General features: G+C 38.0%; 1 protein-coding gene across 4 annotated transcripts in view; it reads left to right on the plus strand.

The window, feature by feature from the left end:
• The window catches only part of CCDC192 (coiled-coil domain containing 192), a 213,362-nt gene that overhangs the window by 50,684 nt on the left and 140,038 nt on the right, over nucleotides 1–22,640 (plus strand). For all 4 annotated transcript variants that reach the window (XM_047849899.1, XM_047849925.1, XM_047849917.1 and 1 more), the window contains exons 4-5: nucleotides 8,590–8,721; nucleotides 9,833–9,889. In XM_047849899.1, the coding sequence (XP_047705855.1) occupies nucleotides 8,590–8,721; nucleotides 9,833–9,889 (189 nt within the window). The remainder of the gene's footprint in view (nucleotides 1–8,589; nucleotides 8,722–9,832; nucleotides 9,890–22,640) is intronic.

The raw sequence follows: 22,640 nt of genomic DNA on the forward strand, positions 1-22,640 counted from the left end.
TGGCTTTGAAGTGGAATCTCATTGCAGTTTTGACTTGCATTGAACAATGCCATGCTCTTGAACTTTTTCCTTTTCTTTCTTTTCTTTTCTTTTTTGGAATTAGGAAACATTTCCATGTTTTCCCACACAATTATTAACCAAAATTACAAAAGCAGATGTATAAAGTCACATATCAATAACAAAAAAGGAAGGAAATGAAACGTATGACATCTTGAAAATTTCCACTGGCTAAAACTCTACAGGTGAACTGTGGTTGCACAACAAGCTATATTCATTCCTGCATTTTCTCAATAAGTTCTTCCTTATATTTGTTAGAATGATTCACTCTCTTGTTCATCAGTTGAGATTTCCCACTCTTTCTTGACTCAGTTTTGCTAATTTGTGTCTTTTTAAGAATTTTCCCATTTCATCTAGATAATCTAATTTGTTGGCATCCAACTGTTCACAGTACGTTCTCCTAAACTTTTAAATTTCTGTAAGGTTGGTAGAGATGTCCCTACTTTTACTTCTCTTTTTAGTTATTTTTGCCTTTTCTCTCTTTTTAAAAAAGTCAATATAGGTAAAGATTTGTCAACTTTGTGGATCATTTCCAAGAACGAACTTTTGGTTTCATCAATTCTATTATTTTTCAATTCTCTGTTTTGTTTATCTCTTCTTAGTCTTTATCATTTGCTCCTTCTACTGGCTTTGGGTTTGGTCTGCTCTTTTTCTTTCAGGTGTGAAGTTAATTTGGTGATTGGATGTGTTTTCTTTGTTTTGTTTTGTTTTGTTTTAATGCAGCTGTTTTCAGCTATACATTTCCCTCTGGTACTGACTTTGCTGCATCCCCCAAGTTTTGGTATGTTGTGCTTTTCTTTTCATTGGTCTCTAAGTATTTTCTAATTCGTCTTTTGATTTCTTCTTTGACCTGTTTATTCTTTAAGAATGTGTTGTTTATTTCCTTTCAAGGTTTCCAGTGTTCCTCTTGTTAGTGATTTCTAGCTTCATTCCATTCTGGTTGGAGAAGGTACTTTGTATAATTTGAATCCTTTTAAATGTACTGTGAATTATTTTATGGTCTAAATGTGGTCTATCCCAGAGAATGTTCCATTTGCACTTGGGAAGAATGTGTATTCTGTTGTTGTTGGGTGAATTCTCGTGTATATGTCTATTAGGTCTACTTAGATTGTAGTGTTGTTCAATTTGATTTCCTTAGATCTTCTGTCTAGACATTCTATCCATTATTAAAAGTGGGGTAGTGAAGTCTTGAACTACTCTATTACTGTTTATTACTAATATTTTCCCTTAAATTTTGTTAATGTTTTTTTCATATATTTGGGAGATCTGCTGTTTGGTGAATGTATGTATATAATTTTGATTAAGTGGCACTTACCAATATACAATACCCTTCCTTGCATTTGGTAATAATTTTGATTCAGCATTTATTTTGTCTGCCACCCCAGCTCTCTTCTGGCTACTATCTGCATGGAATATCTTTTCTCATCCTTTCACTTAGAACCTATTTGTTTCTTCAAGTCTGAAGTTAGTCTCTTGTAAGCACTGTATAGATGGATCATGTTTATTATCCATTCCACAAATCTCTTTTAATTGGTGGGTCTAACCCATTTACTTTTATTTTTTTTTCAATATATGAAGTTTATTGTCAAATTGGTTTCCATACAACACCCAGTGCTCATCCCAAAAGGTGCCCTCCTCAATACCCATCAGCCACCCTCCCCTCCCTCCCACCCCCCATCAACCCTCAGTTTGTTCTCAGTTTTTTAAGTCTCTTATGCTTTGGCTCTCTTCCACTCTAACCTCTTTTTTTTTTCCTTCCCCTCCCCCATGGTTTTCTGTTAAGTTTCTCAGGATCCACGAAAGAGTGAAACCATATGGTATCTGTCTTTCTCTGTATGGCTTATTTCACTTAGCATCACACTCTCCAGTTCCATCCATGTTGCTACAAAGGGCCATATTTCATTCTTTCTCATTGCCACGTAGTACTCCATTGTGTATATAAACCACAATTTTTTTATCCATTCATCAGTTGATGGACATTTAGGCTCTTTCCATAATTTGGCTATTGTTGAGAGTGCTGCTATAAACATTGGGGTACAAGTGCCCCTATGCATCAGTACTCCTGTATCCCTTGTAACCCATTTACTTTTAAAGTACTACTGATAATGAAGGATGCACTTCTGCCACTTTACTATTTGTTTTCTATGTATCTTACTTCTTTCTTACTCTTAATTACTCCAATGATGCCTTCTTCTGTGTTTGATTTTTCCTAGTATATCATTTTTTTGGTTGTTGTTTTTTGTTTTTAAATGTTCCTTTTGAGACAGTGCAAGTGGGGGAGGTGGGGGGGAACAGAGGATCCAAAGCATGCTCTGCACTGAAGGCAGTGTGCCCAATGCCGGGCTTGAACTCATGAACTGCGAGATCATGACCTGAAATGAAGTCATACACTCAACTGACTGAGCCACCCGGATGCCCCCCTTTTATACCATTTTGATTCACTTTATTTTGTATCTTTTTATTTGCTCCTATAATGTGTGTGTTAATGTGCCTGGTAGTATCCCACAGGTCCCTTAGATCTGTTCATTTATCTTCCTACTTTTCTTTTCCTGCTCCACAGACTGGGAAATTTCAGTTGGTCTACCTACAAGTTTATTGATTCTATCATCTGCCACTTCTATCTCCTGTTAAACTCTTCTAGCGAATTTTTCATTTTAACTATTTTTCTTTTCAACTTCAGAGTTTCTAATTAGTTTCTTTTTATAATTTCTATCCCTTTTATTCATATCTTCTATCTGCTCATACATCACTCTTCTGATTTTCTTTACTTTTTCTCCTCATTTTTTCTTTCAGCTGTTTGAGCATATTTAACACAGTTAATTTAAAATATTTGACCAGGGGCACCTGGGTGGCTCAGTTTGTTGAGGGACCGAGTTCAGCTCATGTCATGATCTCGCAGACCATGGATTCGAGCCCCCTGTTGGGTTCTGTGCTGACAGTTTAGAGCCTGGAGCCTATTTTGGATCCTGTCTCTCCCTCTCTCTCTATCATTCCCCTACTCATGCTCTGTCTCTCTCTCAAAAAATAAAATAAACATTAAAAAGATTAAAATAGGGGCGCCTGGGTGGCGCAGTCGGTTAAGCGTCCGACTTCAGCCAGGTCACGATCTCGCGGTCCGGGAGTTTGAGCCCCGCGTCAGGCTCTGGGCTGATGGCTCAGAGCCTGGAGCCTGTTTCCGATTCTGTGTCTCCCTCTCTCTCTGCCCCTCCCCCGTTCATGCTCTGTCTCTCTCTGTTCCAAAAATAAATAAACGTTGAAAAAAAAAATTTAAAAAGATTAAAATATTTGTCCAGTAAGTCCAAAATTTCAATGTCCGAGTTTCTTCAGGTACAGTTTTAATCATTTTTAAATAAATGCACCATACTTAACTATGTGAGGTTTGTAATTTTTCATTGAGAACTAGACAAGTATTGTAATGTGGTAACTCTAGAAATCGGATTCTCCACCCACTCCTCTCTAAGAATTACCATTGTTGCTTGTTGAAGACTGCAGTTGTATGTTTACTTAGTTTTCCTAATTAATTTTCCAAAGATTATATTTCTTTTCACATGTGGTCACCAAAGTCTCCTGTGCCATTATCTCTGCAGTTAGCCAGTGACCTGACAGAGATTTCTTTCAATGCCAGTCTCTTTCTTCCTCCAGTATTTTCCTGGATGCAGGTGTCCTACTAGACTCCAGAGTTCTGAACTGATTGGCTCTGACAGTTCTTGCCAGCTTAGTAGTTATTTACATGGAAGGACCACCATGCCATCTTCTGTGAAGTCCAAGTCATTTTGCTTTAACCACAATCTTGAATACAATTCTAAAATATATCAGTACCCTTTCTTGACTCCATCAATAAACTGTACAATGGATAAAATTTTACGCTTCTTTCACTTTTAGCTATATTACAATACTTTTATAATGATTTTTTATTTAACTTTGGGGTAAATATTGAAAGTTGAATTTTTTTTAGTGGATTTACACAGCCTTGAAGATATGACTTGGAAGTTGCTTCTTTGTTTTACCTAATTCTGAAGACAAATGTTGTTGTTCATATTTTTTAAGTCATTTCTTCCCTCCAAACTTTTTGACACTATTGGTAGAAGAGAAGGGGATCTGCTTGACAAAAAGAGTCAGAGGTAGAAAATGAGCCTTCCAGCATCCTGTGAACCTATGTTCCAGCAAAAGTGGCTAACTAGGGGGCACCTGGGTGGCTCAATCGGTTGGACGTCCGACTTCAGCCCAGGTCACGATCTCATGGTTCATGGATTCGAGCCCCACGTCGGGCTCTGTGCTGACAGCTCAGAGCCTGGAGGCTGCTTTGAATTCTGTGTCTCCCTCTCTCTTTGCCCCTTCCCTACTCACACTCTGTCTCTCTCTGTCACTCAAAAATAAATAAACACTGAAAAAAAATTTTTTTAAAAAGTGGCTAGTTAGGATATATGAAGATTAGTCATTTCAATAACAGATGTCCAGTTTTTCTAATCTCTTTTTGTGAGTAGATACTAAGTTGGGCTAAACTTTTTTTCTATCCGTCCCCAAACAAGGTTCTACTCTATAAAACCAAGCCATTCTTATGAAAAAAGAAAAAAAAAAGAAAAAAAAAACAAGAAGAAGAAGAAATGACCAAGGTCCCCAGAGTTTTAAAATTCAATTATGGTATTTTTCAGGCTAACTTGGATTTCCTTTTACTTTGATGCCTTTTTTTTCATCTCATAATTTGAATTTGGATTTAGGCAGCATTCCTAAAGGCTTCCTGAATTGAAAATTAGATATTAAAAAGTCCTAAAACATCCATCAAAACAATGGAGTGAAAAAAATGGCAACTAACATCTTGTGACTCAGCAATAGAGCACAATCTTTCAGACGGTGCTAAAATAGAATAAAAAAAAAACTGATGTATGATTTTCATTTTATTTTATTTTCTTCTCATCTCTTTTCTCTTCTACCCTTTTGGATTATGAGTCCTATTTGATGGGTTATTTTCAAAGGGGACTCAGTATCACCTTATGCAAATAAATAGTTTCATCATTATAAAATAAAATGCAACAAGAAATTACTAGATCTTGCCCCTAATGTATCCATATATGGAAGAAAGAATACGATCCCTGTATCAGGCTGCTGTGAGGTGATGATACATACATATGAGAATTAAGTTTATAAAATTAATAAGTGGAATGATCTTAGCAAAGATTGCTCCGGACCAGTTTGAGTGTGTCTTGTAAGTTTTGACAGAATTCTCCATTCCTCCTTCTGGGGAATTTACAGTCCAGTTTGAACACATATGGCTGGAGAAATACTCTGTAAAAACATAGCAACATAGCATATAAAATCCTATTATGGGTACCAAGGTCCTAGGGTCCGTGAGTTGTAGAATTGAGACTAACACATAGATCCCTGACTCCAAGTCAAGATTTCTTAGAGGAAAGCTAAGCCTGAGGTAAATATATCTGAATCAAAGGGATATTGAGACAAAGACCTTTTATAAGAGGGCAAGAAAGAGATGGGGTTGATGTCTATATAAAAAGGAAGCAAGATGTTAGGACAGAATTCTTGAGTTTTAGGAAAAAAAGACAAAAATTTTCTTTCAGGTAAATAGGTAAACATGTGAGAAATAATGCTGAAGGCCATGTAGTTATTGGAGGGAAAAACCACAGGCCTCATCTTTATAGGCAGCCTTAGAATTAGGGTTGGAAATAATGTAAGACCCAGAGTTGGAGGCAGTCCATTGAAGATCCAAAACCAACCTCTCCTTATTAGCTATGGGCAAGCTAATTCACTCCTAAAAGCATCTAGTTTCTTATTCTTTAAAATGGTTATAATTAATAAAAAATATAAACCAAAACTCCTTATAGAGTTTTGAGCATTGGACTAAGGTAGCTTGTGTACAGACAGCACCCAGAATGAGTGGTATGGTGTAACTACCAAATAAATGTTAATTACTGCTGTTTTTCCATAGAATTTACTTATTTGTGGTCAAGAGCATGGGGCTTTGGAATGTGACAGTACATGAATAGAATGCTTATGGTAGTAAGTAACAGAAAATTCAATTTCTAGATAATAAGGAAACTTACTAGCTCACTATGTGTGAGTCCAAGGTAGGATGTGCTTCAAGATTTGTTGATACAGTATTTCAATAATGTTGGTCACTCTTCCATTCAGAGTGTAGCTTCATTACATACGGGTTTCCTGGATGTTTGTAGGATGGCTATATCAGCATTCATATCTGGTAGGTGAGAGAGAATGCTTCCCCAAATCATCAAAATTCCTGCTGAGCAGTACGAGTGGATCACATATCCGCATTTATTAACTGTGGCCAAAGAAAAACCAGACTCTGATTGTTTAAGACTTTGATTCTTGAACCAATCAGCAGAAAACAGGATGGGATTTTCATGATTCTCAGGTCCCACTTCAGGAGCTGGGGTCAAATTTGGGCTTTAGGGAATCAGACCCAGTGCCCACTAGTGAAAACCTGGGCTGTAACACATAACTCGCTCTGTGCTTGGGCAAGTTACACAACTTTACTAAACTTAGTGAATTCCTTTATCTGCAAAAGGGGAATGAAGATGAATTCAGATACACAAATAATAATGAAAACAAAAGGCTCTGCAGAAGGCTTGGTGTATAGTAAATACCCAGTAAATTGTTAGGGTCATTACTATTATTCAACTGTATACTTTCATATTACATAATAGTTTTAAAATTCTTTGCCTTTCTGGGTAAAGTGCAAGCTTTTTGAGCATATAAGCAATGCCACTCTCATTTTTTACCTTTGAAGGCTTACTTTTAATAAATGCCCAACATATTTCTATAACAAATGAGTGAATAAATGAGTGTTGAATGAATGAATAAAAGCTTGAAAATAATAGAAGGCAGATATAAAAGAAAGACAACCAGATGGGAACTGGATGAGTTATAAGTCAGGTAGAATATGGGAACAAAATTGACCAATCTGAGAAAGACTGTATTTGAGAGAAAGAAAATGCCAGATGTAGAGAGGTCTTTTCCCTAAACACTAGAGTGGTTGTAGGAAGTAAGTGAACCGAATACAGTTTGAGTTTAGGGTAACCAGCTCAAAGGTGCTGTGATGTCTTCAGACACTGTGTTTTATAGTTTGATAAATATTTGAATAAGACTTTTATCAATAGTGTAATCTAGAGGAGGTAGAAGAAATAATAATAATAATAATAATAATAATAATAATAGCTACTAAGTACAGGAAATATTTCAAGCATTATTCTACATAAACTCATAAAATCCTCAAAACAAACCTGTGAGTTAAGTACTATTCTTTTCATCCCCGTTCCCATTTACAGATTGGAAAATCAAGCCTGTAGAAACTGAGAAACTTGCCTCAATCACATAGTGTTTAGCCATTACACTCTGTACTGTGTAATAAAATAGAAGGGTGCCTGGAACAACCAGGCTACATCTCCAAGCTATCATGTACTCGGTTGAAATTTGTCACTGTCCATGAGGAGCTCAACAGGTCTCCAAGGTCACTGAGAGCTGAGAGGCACAGCCAACAGTTCATGACATATGTGTTCCCTCTGGCTCTCACATTGTGCTTTTATAATCTCCAGAACATAACAGAATGGCTGCGAAGCACCAACTAAACAAATAATTGCAAGTGAATGATTGTGTGGATCAATGCCACTTTATATATGACGTTCCCACTTTATTTCCGTGACGGAGCAACTTCTTTAGGCTTCCCCATTTGGTAAATTAGCTTTAAAAACTTACTGCGCTTTTCAAGATGAGACAGCATGCTTCGCAAGAATTTTTGGAATAGTATGAAAGAGATACTTAAAGGTAATTCATGCCTCCAAGGACACACTGGGAACTGGAATGAATACAAGGTGTGTGTCCCTTTCCAGAGACTCTCAGAATTGTTGCTGAGCTATAGAAAAAATGCACAATAAGCTGTCTGAATGAAAGGAAATGCTAGTCCAGGGGCTCTCCAAGGGAATTCAAGAATGAGACACTATCAAACTCCCCTTTCCTCAAGAGGAATCTACAAACAGTAAAACAAAGCTCATCATCCTTAGACATTTTCTAGTGATGGTTTAGCTTAGATCTGCCTCTAATCAGACTTTAACTTGAAATTCCTGCATTTCCCTTCAGCTGCTTAAAGGGTGAACATTCAAGGGTGTCGGTATTCCTATTTTTTCTCAAGAGCTGTAGGTCCCCCAAGAGTTAAGTTCCAAGAACTATATACAAAAAAACAGTACAGATTTCACATGTAAAAACAAAGTACATTCTTGAAACATAAAAGGATGAGCATTGAGGTTGCTGCATTAGAAATCTCTCTGCCTGTTGTAATTATGTAGTCTCATCTCTTGCCCAGAAAGATCTTTATTACTGAATATAAAGTCAACATTATTTCATTTTCTCTCTATACTAATCTTTTTCAGCTATGAGGAATATTCCAGAAGCCATTTTCATGTTTAATAGATATTGGTGGCAGGTAATTCATGTATCAATTAGACTTTTGAAAGGAGCTTTGAAAAAATCACTGTACTTACATGCCCTTACAAGAAATGTCTTTAGCTTGCAGCCTCTGAAGGAACAAAATCAAAACTGCTTGAGCAAGTTTCCTGGCTGGAGGAAAAACTAGGGGCTCTGGATCATAAGGAAGACAGTGGTGAGCCATACGAAAAAATGGTTCTTGCAAAAGACCAGGTAGGTTGGAGAAGAAAAAAATAATGTTTATCTCAAAAAGTTACCTAAACTTCTATGAAATGAGAATTCTGCAGTCATTTCTGGCTAGGTTGGAAATTCAAATTTAAGTTCAAGATGGTAAATAATATTTGTGTCGGCTAAATATAACTACTCCCTGATGAATATTCACATATAATAATTAATTTTGTTAGTAACATCTTAAAAGTTTGTTTGATATGTATCCTTTGAATCATATTATATGAATATGCTATTTATTTTGTAAGTGGTATTAACTATGCAAATGTCTCCTCATTAAAAAAAATATTTCAATGTTTATTTATTTTTGAGAGACAGAGAGAGACAGAGGGTGAGCGGGGAGAGGCAGAGAGAGAGGGAGACACAGAACCCGAAGCAGGCTCCAGTCTCCTAGCGCTCAGCACAGAGCCTGACAGGGGGCTCGAACCCACAAACAGGAAATCATGACCTGAGCCAAAGTCAGACGCTTAACTGACTGAGCCACCCAGGTGCCCCCAAATGTCTCCTCGTTTTTAAGGTCGAACTTAGTCAAGGAATAGTTTCTTTCAGTGTAGTCAAATGAGCGGATCAAAAACTTGGCATATGCTTTAATCAATGATTTTATAAAAAGTTATTAATCTCTGAATCTCTGGGCATTTACATAAATTTTTTTCTTGGTCAACTCAAATGGGTTTGTAACTACCTTTGAGATATCTATCTATCTATCTATCTATCTATCTATCTATCTATCTATCCCTATATATATTCACATAAAAACACATGTATATGTTACAAAAACAGTATCAGACCCATCTGATACCATATAGATATGTATATATGTCATAAGATAGGTTGGCATTACCTTCCGTACATCAAGGAAACATTATTTTCCTACTCATTTCCTAAGTCTTAACATCTTTGTGTTCTTTGTTGGTGGGCTCTTCATAGAATCAAAGTGAGATAGGGATGGGAGTGAAGATTTCTCAATGATGATTTCCAAAGCACCTAGCTGAGACAGTGCTGCCATTCACAGGATTTGAGAACTGGCATATATCTGAAATAATTTATATTAGACGAAGAGTTATACATTTTGTTTCTAAACGTGTCTCCTTTTCAGTGCATTGAGAAATTACAAGCTGAAGTGAAAGCTTCCCAGGAGCAACTTACAGCCCATGTAAGTGTTTTTCTCCTTTTTTTTTAATCCCTTAATTTATACCACTGTTACCCTGGGAATGAAGGGTAATTCCTCAGAAGTTAAAACCATGGTCTTCTTGCTGCTAACCAAATCACCAGGCTAAAAATCAGTATTGTTATTGCCTCTACAAAGTTGCTTTCCATCAGTAGAATTCTGATTTATGCTCAGGATAAAAACTACAAAACTTATCTCTCACATACAACCAGATGGTCTAATCAGGTACCATCAGGATAAGAGAACCAGAAACTAAGGGTAGAAAGACGTGGAAACCAGGCTAGTGGAGTGAGTGAATAGAAGTGGAAATGACTGGCACATTGAATACACGCCTAGAAGAGTGCTTCTTAAACTTCAGTATATCAAGAATTACTTAAAAAACACTTGGAAACAAATTGCCTGGACATTCTGTTTTCTGCATGCCTAGGATATGACCTGAGAATTGACAATTCTAGATGATGCCACATTCAGGTAATGCTGATGCTGCCAATTTTGGACCATATTACAAGCAGCACTGTGTTACATGTATTCATTCTGCCCAAGTCTTGTGATTTTTAGGCAAATGACCATATAAACAAATCAGGTACACAACTGTTCATTTTCCTTGCAAGTACTCCCCTGAGGGAGACTCTATGAACTCCTAGGGTATATTTCACTGATATTTTAGCCTATCTTCATGCAGAGAGCAACTAACGAACATCTGCCACAATACCCTTGTGTGTTCACACACATAAACCACCTGTCACCCTGCCTCTTTCCTTTCCCAAGGATCTGAACAATCCCGATGCCTTACACCTTTCCTCAAAGACTTGCTCACCTTCTTTTCAGCAATCTCCTCTATTTATCTTGGGTGCTAAGAGATGACTTATTTTGAGAGAGACAGAGAGAGTACAAGTGAGGATGGGGCAGAGAGAGAGGGAGAGAGAAAATCCCAAGCAGGGTCCTCAGGGGTCAGTGCACAGAACCTGTCACTGGGCTCCAACTCACAACCTGTGAGATCATGATCTGAGCTGAAATCAAGAGTCAGATGCTTAACAGACTGAGTCACCCAGGCGTCCCAGGGGGGATGACTTCTTGATCAAGAACATTGGCCAGCCAGGGGCGCCTGGGTGGTTCAGTCGGTTAAGCTTCTGACTTTGGCTCAGGTCATGATCTCACGGTTCATGGGTTCGGACCCTGCATTGAGCTCTGTGCTGACAGCTCAGACCCTGGAGTCTCCTTTGGATTCTGTGTCTCCCTCTCTCTCTGCCCCTGCCCCACTCACACTCTGTCTCTCTCTTTCCCAAAAATAAATAAACATTAAAAGAAAAAAAAAACAATGGCCAGTCATGTTAAATGGCCAATTTGAACAATAAACTTTTCAGACCCATTTGAGACCTGAGGGGCTACAGTCCAGAAGTCCTGCAGAAAAAGACTGCAAAATAACAAATTCTGGTCACCATCCCTTTGAAATTTGAAATGAGCTAATCAGGATAAAATCACGGTAAATGCCTTTTTTTTTTTTTTTTCTGGGATAGACAAAAGCTAATCTGCTTTTAGCTCTGACCTCAGAATGTCTTTCGGCCTTGTATGTCCAACTGACCAATAGTAAAAATGATTAAAGCCTGCATTTGTGACATGGTGACATATTCAAACACAAGTATATCTCATTAGCTCAGTGTTCTGTTGCAGATGCCTCCCCCAGCTGACCCTGAGGGTGACAGATAATTACTATTGCCAGAGGATGTCTCCTCATGCCAGATTGATACCTACAGCCATTCGCCCAGGGTGGGTTGAGTTCAGAAATTTTTTAAGGAGAGCAGATTGTTCAGTAAGGTTCTGATATTAGCTTCCAGCATCTCTTCATGAAAAGCTGATTAAAGAAACAGTCACAGACGCCTTCAGGAAATTCCTGTGGTGTCTTCCTCCATTGCCTAGCTTCTGCAGATTCTATTCCTGTACCATGCTGTTCCTGGCCCAGGTTTGTCTGAGCTGGGATTTCTTTCTTGTATTAGGGTATTAACATCAACAACTGAGATCTCTTCTGTGTAAGTGCTCCATGTTCAGATTTTAATAGAGCAGTGTGATCACAGAAGCTTTGCTTCAACTCATCAAGAAGATTTAAATGAAAATATTAGTTAATAGTGTTTATGAGAGTAGATTATGTGTCTAACTGTGTGGTACATGCTTCACCTATTTTCTATTTTAAATCTTGACACAACCCAACAAGGTGGGCATTATTTTCAGGTAATAAAACTGAATAATCAAGCTTAGATCACTTGTCACACATGTCAATTCTGAAACCCATGCTTTTGCTATTACATTTTGCTGTCTTTCCAAATTATGTTCTCCACATGCCATTTCACATATCAAATGGTGTTTATAGAGGTTCTTTCTGCAATCTTCCTTCTCTCTCCATTCACTCTGAGTGATTCATCAGTTCATAATGCTTAAACTCTCACTTCCATACAAATAAACAACCCCCACCACCCCCATCAAATTCTTTCTATCTTAATCATCCCCTAATTACACCTCCTTAGTGCTGTAATGAGCATTTCTTAAGACAGTGTTCCTGAAAATAACATTCCAAATGATGTTAAGAGGTATTCTGGAAAATAAATGGGAGAGACATTGGAAATGAAGTTAAATTAGATGGGTTTAGTGGCTGTAAGACTTACCAGTGTATAATCAATCTTAAAGAAAGGGCAATAGTATGTTGTTTTCCAATGACCATAAATGCTGTTTTAATCACACAAGTTTGGAGACTGCTAGCATATTGCATCAAATTAAAGCACTGTGCTTGCTAAATATGACTTGAATATCTTGCTGACACCCCAGGCTCAGCATATACAAAGTCAAATTTATCATCTTCTAATCCTATCTCTTAAATGTGCCCCTCTTTTTGAAAACCTAGTCATGGCAAATAATATTGCACGACTGTTATTTATTCTAGATCCAAACTACCAAACAGTATTAAAATCCTACCTTTCTCTGTCTTCATTCCACGTTTAGTTAGTCGTCAGGCTGTGAGTATGTTTCTAAAAGTTATCTCACTTTTGTGTCTGCTCTGCCATCAAACTGCCCTATCTCTAACTCTTCACGATCATCTTATATCTTACTGCTACTGACCCCACATTATTAACATATTCGAGTTCAGGACCTCCCACTGTTCCTCACCACAACCCAAATCACCACGTAGCCCTCTTGCTTTCACACCATCAAGTTCTGTTTGCAGAGGAGAGAAAGGATAAAATCCATGTGTGAGTCTGCGGGGTGGGGGCAGAAAACCAAACAGAGCCAAAGAGTAACACTGAAAGGGAGGATGAAACCGTTTGGAGTACCAGAGAAGAGAACAGGGAGTGAAGGACCAAGGTGGTAGAATGGAACTCTGCAGATGGGGAAGGGTCCTTCTGGAATAGGACACTGGAAGTTTCTTGGAAGTTTTAATATTGAGAATACAGTATTATTAATACTAGGAATACATTATTCAAGTATGAACTTGAATCGCCCTGTTCGGGAGTCATGTGTAAAGTGTGGAATGTCTGTTCAGACCATACCTCCTAAACGTAACACTACTGTAGGATATGATCGTGTAGTAGTCCACTGGCTTCCCTGCCTCTACTCTGAAAGAGGTTTCCAAAGGACCATCCCTACCCCCTCGTCTCCCTCTTTCTTTCCCCAACCTCTCTCTGCCTCCCACTGAATGAGCCAATAAAATGACACTGCTGTCTCTCTTTACACATCCCATGTCAGTTGGTGCCCTGTGAGTTTGCTCTCTGTGTTGTCTTGGTTTTGGACTATCCTTCCCTCTGCTCTTTATCCAAATAATTCTTACTCTTCTTGCAAGACTGATATCAGGGATTAAGCTCTCCCTTAGCCCCCAGAAAACCTTCTCTGGGCTCTGACAGCCTCTTGTATATACATCTATTTTAGCTCAAAATACTACTTTTTATTGACATTATCTGTTGATATTTCTGTCTCCTACTAGACTTGAAGGTCACTGAGGGCACCATCAAGAATGGTTCTCTGCATCCATTATCTCAAGTAGAGGGCCAGGCACATTGCAGCCACTCAATACATTTGCTAAAGTGAATTGAATTTTTCTCTAATTGTGTAATTTCCCCTATTCCAAAGCCTAGAGTAAGACAATGGTCACCCATTACTCCAGAATAAAGTCCATCCTCCTGACCGTGGCATTTATCACACTGAAAATGAGAGCGTGTCCCCTTTTCCATCCTGCTCTGTATCACACATCTATGACTCCCAGGAATGCCCATGCATTCCTGCCCTAGGGGTTCTGCTCATGGTTTCTCTCTGCCTGGAATGTCTGTCCCCACCAACAATTTTAATGAAGAATGACATATTTCCCCCATTCTTTATCAAAATTTTTCCTTTCAGGAAGTTTCTCCTGACCATCAAACCAGAAGTAATCTCCCTTTCTTTGGCACTTTCACAGCACATCTCTACACTTCTTTTTTGTTACTTGTCACACTATGGCCCACAAGAGAATTGAGTGATGAGCTAGCTCTTCCCCAAGACTGTGAGCTCCTGGAGAACAGGGAGCAAGTCTGTTTATCTTTATGCTTTGCATAGTGTCTGGTTCAATGCCTTGTTCATATTTCACTGAAGTGAATTACTGAAATGGCTAAATTAAAAATAAAGTGATTTTGGCATTGATAAGAGCCTGCTTTGAAATTGTATTTCTTAAAAAAATGCCAGTTACATAAGGTGCTACTGTAATCTGAAATTGATAGTTTCAAGGTGTAACATGGATGGGACAAAAGGTAATGATATCTTAGAATGAAAATAGAATGAAAAAGCAGCAGCAAAAGTAAACACCATTCTGGGAAACCCCTATTTCAAAAGAAGTAAAAAGAACACCTAAAGGAAATGATGATCTTTACATGAAAAGTAACAACCTTGAGGCCTCCTTTTATTCAGAGTTCACTTGTCTAAAACCCAAGAATTGAACTATATTTTTGTACAATTAAATTCATAGCTATAAAATGGAGAGAAGACAGAAGCCTAAACATTTCAGACTGAGTTATCACTGCTAATATTTTGAAGATTAAAATCTCATCTCGTTAACTTTATGTAGTTACAGCTTATACTTCTCAAAGATTACAAACGGTCATGAGTGCACACATAGGTACCTACTCAGAGGCACCCACAGGGCTAGTCTGCCCAAGGTGTTTTTATCAATCCTTCCCACACGATTACTTATCTATTTAGAAACCTACATAGGATTAACAAATATTTGAAGCAAATGTTTATAACTGCTCAAAGGTACTTGTTCATGTTAGGGCAATTTGAGCCAGGACTAGGTATCTTAAGGAAAAATATCCTTTTAAAATGAATGTCTTCCAAATTGTTGAATCCATTGCTTCACTATTTTTAGTATTTGAGAGTATAAGTAGTCATCCTTGTCTATCCACTCTGTCATTGACGCCCTGAATATCTGCAGTAACCCAGAGGTTTGTCCCTTTGCCTTACTTCCATCTCAATGGCCCGCCCATCTCCTGATCTGGTTACTCCCCAGACCCGACCATGGCTCTTTTCTCAAAAAGAGAAATCTGGCTAACTGGGAAATAGACACTGGAGTGTTATGTTATTTTTAATACTATCTTGTATGCTTGAAATATTTCCAATAAAGTAAAAGAGTTAAGAATATCTAGAAGAAGGAACCATTCCAATGAACTGTACAGCATGATTCAAGCTGTAGGTTAGATGAGTGTGTCTTTGAAAACAGAAGTTCCTGATCTATAGTTCCTGAGGACATACTTAAACCTGGAAGCAATGGTCGTGAAGCTCAGAGTCAGGAAAATAAAAGCATGGGGTGGGGGGGTGCCAACATGAGTGCTTAAGAGAATTTTCCTGAAGACTTTATTTCATTTCTTCCTTTCCTCCAGTAAGGAAGCTATCAACTACTTTCTAAGAATCTACAGGATTCCTCAGGTTAGATCAAGTGCAAACTCCTCTTCCCTAGAATTCCAGGCCCTCTGTTAATTGATCTTTTCCTACTGTGATAGAAGACATGGACTGTTTTCATTATTAATGTTGTTTCTTGGCTACATGAGCATACATTAACATCTTTGGAAACAGTACCCTGATATCCTTTTCAGCTGTGTCTCTTCCATGATGCACTGTCTTGGAACTGTAATTCAAAGTACCCTATCATCTAGTAGCTGAGGAGTGGGCATGTTCTCTAAGCCAATTGGATTCTGAATATTAATTCAGGTGAAGCAAGAGACGAAGAACATTTGGAACTGATAGATCCTACCAGAGATGCCCAGGCATCATGATGAAGGGGTTTGTGCTCTTGGGACCAGAATTGTTCTAGTTCCAGTCTACTTATGAATCTGATTCCTGTCCATTTTAGGAACCGTCCAACAATCCTAATTAGCTTAAAGGAAATTCCCTTTTCCTTTAAACTTGTGAGAATCAGATCAGGGTTTTAGAGGCGAGAAGCTGTAATTCTTATGCTGTCCATGTAGTTCTCAAAGAGTGGTCCCTGGACTAGATTCATCAGACTCACTGGTACTTGTTTGAATTGCGAATTTTGAGGCCTCATCTCATACCACCAGAACCGGAAGCAATGGGAGTGTGATCCAGCAGTATGTATTTTTAAAGTCTTACCAGTAATTGTGATGATGGCTGATGTCTGAGAAGTGCTGTATTGTCCAGTAAAACCCCCACTTCCAGCCTAGACCCTCTGTTCTTACCAAAACCATGGGTCCTGACTAGCATCTTGCTGTTGGGGGTCAGCTTCTCTGTCCTCATGTTCCTGATTCTAAGAAACATCTCCAGGCCTGATTCTTAGTACAGCAAGCTGGGAATGTGGCACACTGGACATGTTTGTTCAAATGATGAGCCAAACAGAAACAGTCTCCCTGCTCTTCTCAACCAAAGCCCAGACTTCCATGTACTCTAAAAGTATCATTTCATTCCTGAAGTTTGTCATGACTAATGCTACGATAAAGTGACAGTAATGAATAACAGCTTCGAGTCATTTAACAATTTATAGTTTCCTAAATGCTCCCACCACACTATGTCATTTATTTTTCACAACAATCCTGTGAAGCAGGCATTACTACTCTTCTATCAGATGAAGAAAGTGAGAGTCAAAGACAGTAAGAAGCCTGCTCACAGCCAACATTTAGTAGGTAGCAAAGCAAACACTCGAATTATAGATATTTTGACTCTAGGACCCCTGTTTCATAAGTTTGATTTCACTATTGATTGATTGATCAATTGATTGAGAGAGAGAGAGAGAGACAGAGAGAGAGCGAGCACACACACACAAGTACATGAGAAGAGAAAGGCCAGAGGGAGAGGGAGACGGAGAATCCCAAGCAGGTTCCATGCTCTCAGTACGGAGCCCACGCAGGGCTCAATATCATGAACTGTAAGGTCATGACTTGAGCTGAAATCAAGAGTCAGATACTTAACTGACTGAGCCACCCAGGCAGCCCTAATTTCACTTTTTTTCACTTTTAATTCAGAATTTTTGCTGAATACGTATGCACATACACATAAGCCAGTGTGTCAACAAATTGGTTTTTACGATCTTTTAACTTTATTGTATTCTATCGACCTCGTGGCTGTTAATCACCCTGAGGGACTTTGGTAGTAGGATCTAATGGTGCCCTACCTGAAGCCAATGAGGAATGGGGAAATTCTTGTCCTATGAGCCATTCTTTTAGAGGCAGACATGTTTATCAAAATGGAAGATCCCTCAGTGATTATTTATGAACACAACATGGCTCCGTGTGTGATAAGTCTCAGGAATATTTTTACTGCATTAGTTGATTATATTTTACTCAACCCCTCTCTACAGTCTACCTTCTTTGGTTAGTTTGTCTGGAATGGATGACTATTTGGCCCCTCATTTGAACCCTGTATGTGGTTATTCCATGGTTCATCTCCTATATGCTTGATCTGGAGAGGTTAAAAGAGAAGAATAACAGAGGCTTTCAAATCCCATTGGTGAGTGTTACTGCCAAACTTCTCTGAGGACTTGGAAGAGGAAAGGGTTTGAGCTCTCACTTCATACCAGCAAGTTGCTCATAACTTAGAATTGGTGCTCTCTGAACTGTGAGCCATTTAGCAGACCTGGCCCAGTAAGACGTGGCTAAATAGCTAATTTCTAGCATACTGACAAAGCAATATTCAAAATAAAACTTTGGAACTCTATCAGGATGTTATTAAACTTATCTCTCTCTCTTTTTTTTAAATTTTGCCTAGAAATCCAAGGCACAATAAATTACTGTGGGAGGCACTAATCTTAGCTGTTGGATCTCCTAGTGAGGGCAGATGCAGGCACATAGACCTAAGGCATGAATTTGGTCAATCACATCTTCCAAGCCTAGATTCTGGCCAACACCCAGGAGGTTCACTTTCTCCTCAACCAGATTTTCATGCTGTTTCTTCATTTTCTATAGATGATGACTAAGTTTAAGCTGAATAAACACCCAAACCACCCCCGCTCTTTAGGACCATTGCATGTGCCTGATCTTTGTCTAGCCACCTAACTGGACACAGAGTATAGTCCTTTCACTTTTTTGTGAATATTTATTAGTTACCTATGCATTTCTTCAAGTACTTATTTTGGTGCCTTACTTGATAATCACAGGCTTCTCACACCAACATTTTATTAAAGGAATGTACAAATTTTAGAGTCCCAAATATTCTAGTACAGATCATTATTATAATCTCCATCTGCTTGTCAAAAAAATCAAATTAGAGTGGCACCTGGGTGGCTCAGAAAGTTAAGTGTCTGACTCTTGATTTCAGCTCAGGTCATGATCCCAGGGTCATGGGATCAAGCCCTGTGTCAGGCTCCACTCAGTGTGGAGCCTGCTTAGGATTCTCTTTCTCCCTCTCTCTCTGCCCTTTCCCAACTCTCTCTCTCTCTCTCTCTCTCAAAACAAATAAATACACATTTTAAAAACTTTAAAAAAATCAAATGAGAATAGTGCAAGATTATTCACAGCATTTTCCCCCTTTTGATTCTGAGCTGCATTAACCTAGCCATTAATGCTCACACAGAACTCATCCTATACTATTGCTAAAAGAATCTAATACAAGTAATATTTTAATCATTTTTTTCTTAAGAATTAAAACCACTTAAGATTTAAGATGAGTATCATGCCCTCCCACTGTAGAGAAAAGAAAGATAAGCTATTGTTATAGATCATGAGGGCAGTTTAAAAGGTCCTATTATCTGTTTCCTGCCAGAGACAAGGGTAGTAATGGAGAACTAGGCACTGGGCTTGAAGGACCTGACAAAGGTTCCGCAAGTTCTGTTCTTCTTATTTGTGGTAAGAAGCTAATAACATTACTTAGCTTCACAGGGTGCTTTAAGAAGGTATACAAATGTGTGAAGTGGGGTGATACACAAGAAATAGCAACGTGCCTGACACAAAGGTTCAAAAAACTTATTAAAAGTTATTACAAAATGAACTGTTTCAGTAAAACTGATCCACAATTTTTATAGGGTTGTGGTTAATAAACTTATGGAATAAAGTACCTCATATTAGACTACATTCAGTTTATTTTATAGGAAGTTAAAGAGAAAATTACTTTCTGAAGACAATCTTATATCCTATCAACATTTATTCAGCTCATTTCTTCTCCTGGTGAATGTCTTTTTAAGCCTTTGGTAGAAACATCTCCTTGTAATTTTTCTGTTTCTCTGTCTTTATCCAACATGATAAATTTCTTAATAGTAGAGCCTGCATCTAATTCATGGTGTCTTCCCCATAGTATGTTCTCAATAAGTATGTGTTAAATGACTCAGTCAGTCAGTCAATGACTGAATGGATGAATGAAAGTGGCAGAAAGTGGCAGATACTTCTTTCAATTCAAAAAGTATTATTTCAGGGCCCACAATTTCCAAAAGCAGATATCAGTTCTAGCCCCAGCCTACCTGGGCATTTCTACCAGAGAGCTCTGTGCTTAACTGTACTCTAGGGTCTAACCTGGAGTGTCACTTGATATTTCGCTTTAAAAAGCTTGGATGAGAGAAAGTATATCACAGGGTAGTACCTGAAATATAGTTCATGTTTTCTTTTACAGAGCTACCCTAAAATTCTTCAAGTAAATGAGGTCAGCAGAGAGCCAATTCCCAGACTGTATGAAGTTGCTCTAGAATTGCTTTCATTGAATGTGGGAGAAGTGGTTTGATATGATGCTAATGACTTAGTTTTGGAATATTTATAAAATGTCCCATTCCATAGAGTATCACCAGAAACACAGGTAACACAATGGCACTAAATTCATATCTTTCATTAATCGCTATGAATGTAAATGGACTAAATGCTCTAATAAAAAGATATAGGTTGTCAGAATGGATAAAAAAACAAGATGCATCTATATGCTGACTATAAGAGACTCATTTTAGACCTAAAGACACCTGAAGATTGAAGGTGAGGGGTTGGAACACCATCTATCATGCTAACGGACATTAAAAGAAAGCTGGAGTAGCCATACTTCTATCAGACAAACTAGCTTTTATTTATTTTTATTTTTTAATGTTTTATTTATTTTTGAGAGACAGAGAGAAAGAGTATGAGCAGGAGAGGGTCAGAGAGAGAAGGAAACACAGAATCTGAAGTAGGCTCCAGGCTCTGAGTTTTTAGCACAGAGCCCAATGCAGGGCTCAAACTAATGAACCACAAGATCATGACCTGTGCTGAAGTTGGGTACTTAACCGACTGAGCCACTTGGGTGCCCCAGACAAACTAGATTTTAAAACAAGGACTGTAGGTAGAGACGAAGAAGGGCATTATATCATAATTAAGAGGTATATCCATCAAGAAGATATAACAATTGTATATATTTATGCCCCCAACCTGAAACACCCAAATACATAAATTAATTACTAACAAACATAAACAAACTCATTGATAATAATACAATAATAGTAGGGGACTTTTACTCCCCACTTACAGCAACGGACAGGTCATCTAAGCAGAACATCAACAAGAAAATAATGGCTTTGAATGACACAATGCCCCATACACAAAAATAAATTCAAGATGGATGAAAGAACTAAATGTGAGACAGGAAACCATCAAAATCCTAGAGAACAAAGGCAGCAACCTTTTGACCTCAGCCACAGCAACCTCTTATTATACACATCACCAAAGGCAAGGGAAACAAAAGCAAACATGAACTATTAGGACTTCATCAAGATAAAAAGCTTCTGCACAGGGAAGGAAACAATCAACACAACTAAAAGGCAGACTATAGAATGGGAAAAGATATTTGAAAATGATATATCTGATAAAGGGTTAGTATCCAAAATCTATAAAGAACTTATCAAACTCAACACCCAAAAGACAAAAACAAATAGCCCAGTGAATAAATGGGCAGAAGACATGAATAGACACTTTTCCAAAGAAGACATCCAGATGGCTAACAGACACATGAAAAGATGCTCAACATCACTCATCATCAAGGGAATACAGATCAAGACCATGATGAGATACCTCCTCACACCTGTCAGAATGGCTAAAATTAACAACACAAGAAACAACAGGTGTTGGCAAGGATGCAGAGAAACAGGAACCCTCTTGCACTGTTGGTGGAGATGCAAACTGATGCAGTAACTCTGTAAAACAGTATGGAGTCTCCTCAAAAAACTAAAAATGTAACTACCCTGTGATCCAGCAATTGCACTATTAGGTATTTACTCAAAGGCTACAAGAATATAGATTTAAAGGGATACATGCACCCCAATGTTTATAGAAGCATTATCAACAACAGCCAAACTATGGAGAGAGCCCAAATATCCATAAACAGTAAGTGTAGAAAGAAGATGTGTGTGTGTGTGTGTGTGTGTGTGTGTGTGTGTGTGTGAAGTATTACTTGGCAGTCAAAAAGAGTGAAATCTTTCTATTTACAATGATGTGGATAGAGCTAGAATGTATTGTGCTAAGTGAACAAGTCAATCAGAGAAAGGCAAATACCATACAATTTCAGTCATATGTGGAATTTAAGAAATAAAACAGATGAACATATGGGAAGGGTGGGGGAGGAAGAGAATAGAGGAAAACAAATCCCAAGAGACTTTTAATGATAGAGAACAAACTACAGGTTGACAGAAGGAGGTGGGTGGGAGATGGGATAAATGAGTGATGGGTACAAAGGAGGGCACCTGTTGTGATGAGCAGTGGGTATTGTATGTAAGTGATGAATCACTGAATTCTACTCCTTAAACCAATATTGCACTAGACGTTAACCAAATAAAATTTAAATTAAAAAAAAAGAAAAATGAAGAAAATTGTCCTATCAAGTTTATTATTACTTGGTGTCAGACTGTTATTGAGGACATTTATTATTATATCAGAGAGGATGCCTTCTGCTGTATGAATATTGGTATCTTCACTAAGCACTGGGCTTGCTTTTACTCCATGGATCTTGTTTCCATAATGGTTATTTTAACTACCAAGAAAGTCTATGGTCAAGTTATTTGTGCCTCATCTCTAACAAGTATTTAGGTAGGATGTCAGGACACGAACAATGTGAACCAAACTTCTCACTTGCCCCATCTTATTTTCTCGCCGTTAAATTCATTTAACTACATCTTTCAAATTTATTTTAGTGGCCTCTAATTTAATATATTTACCTTTTCAAGCTATTCTAAGTTTTTTCTGATATGCATAATTGCCAAGTTAAATCAATGGATCATAAAGGAAGTAATCAGACTGATTCCAGAGTTTGTTCCATTGACTACACCGATCCAATAATATAA

Source organism: Prionailurus viverrinus, chromosome A1 (assembly GCF_022837055.1).
Source record: "Prionailurus viverrinus isolate Anna chromosome A1, UM_Priviv_1.0, whole genome shotgun sequence".
Taxonomy (NCBI): Eukaryota; Metazoa; Chordata; class Mammalia; order Carnivora; family Felidae; genus Prionailurus; species Prionailurus viverrinus.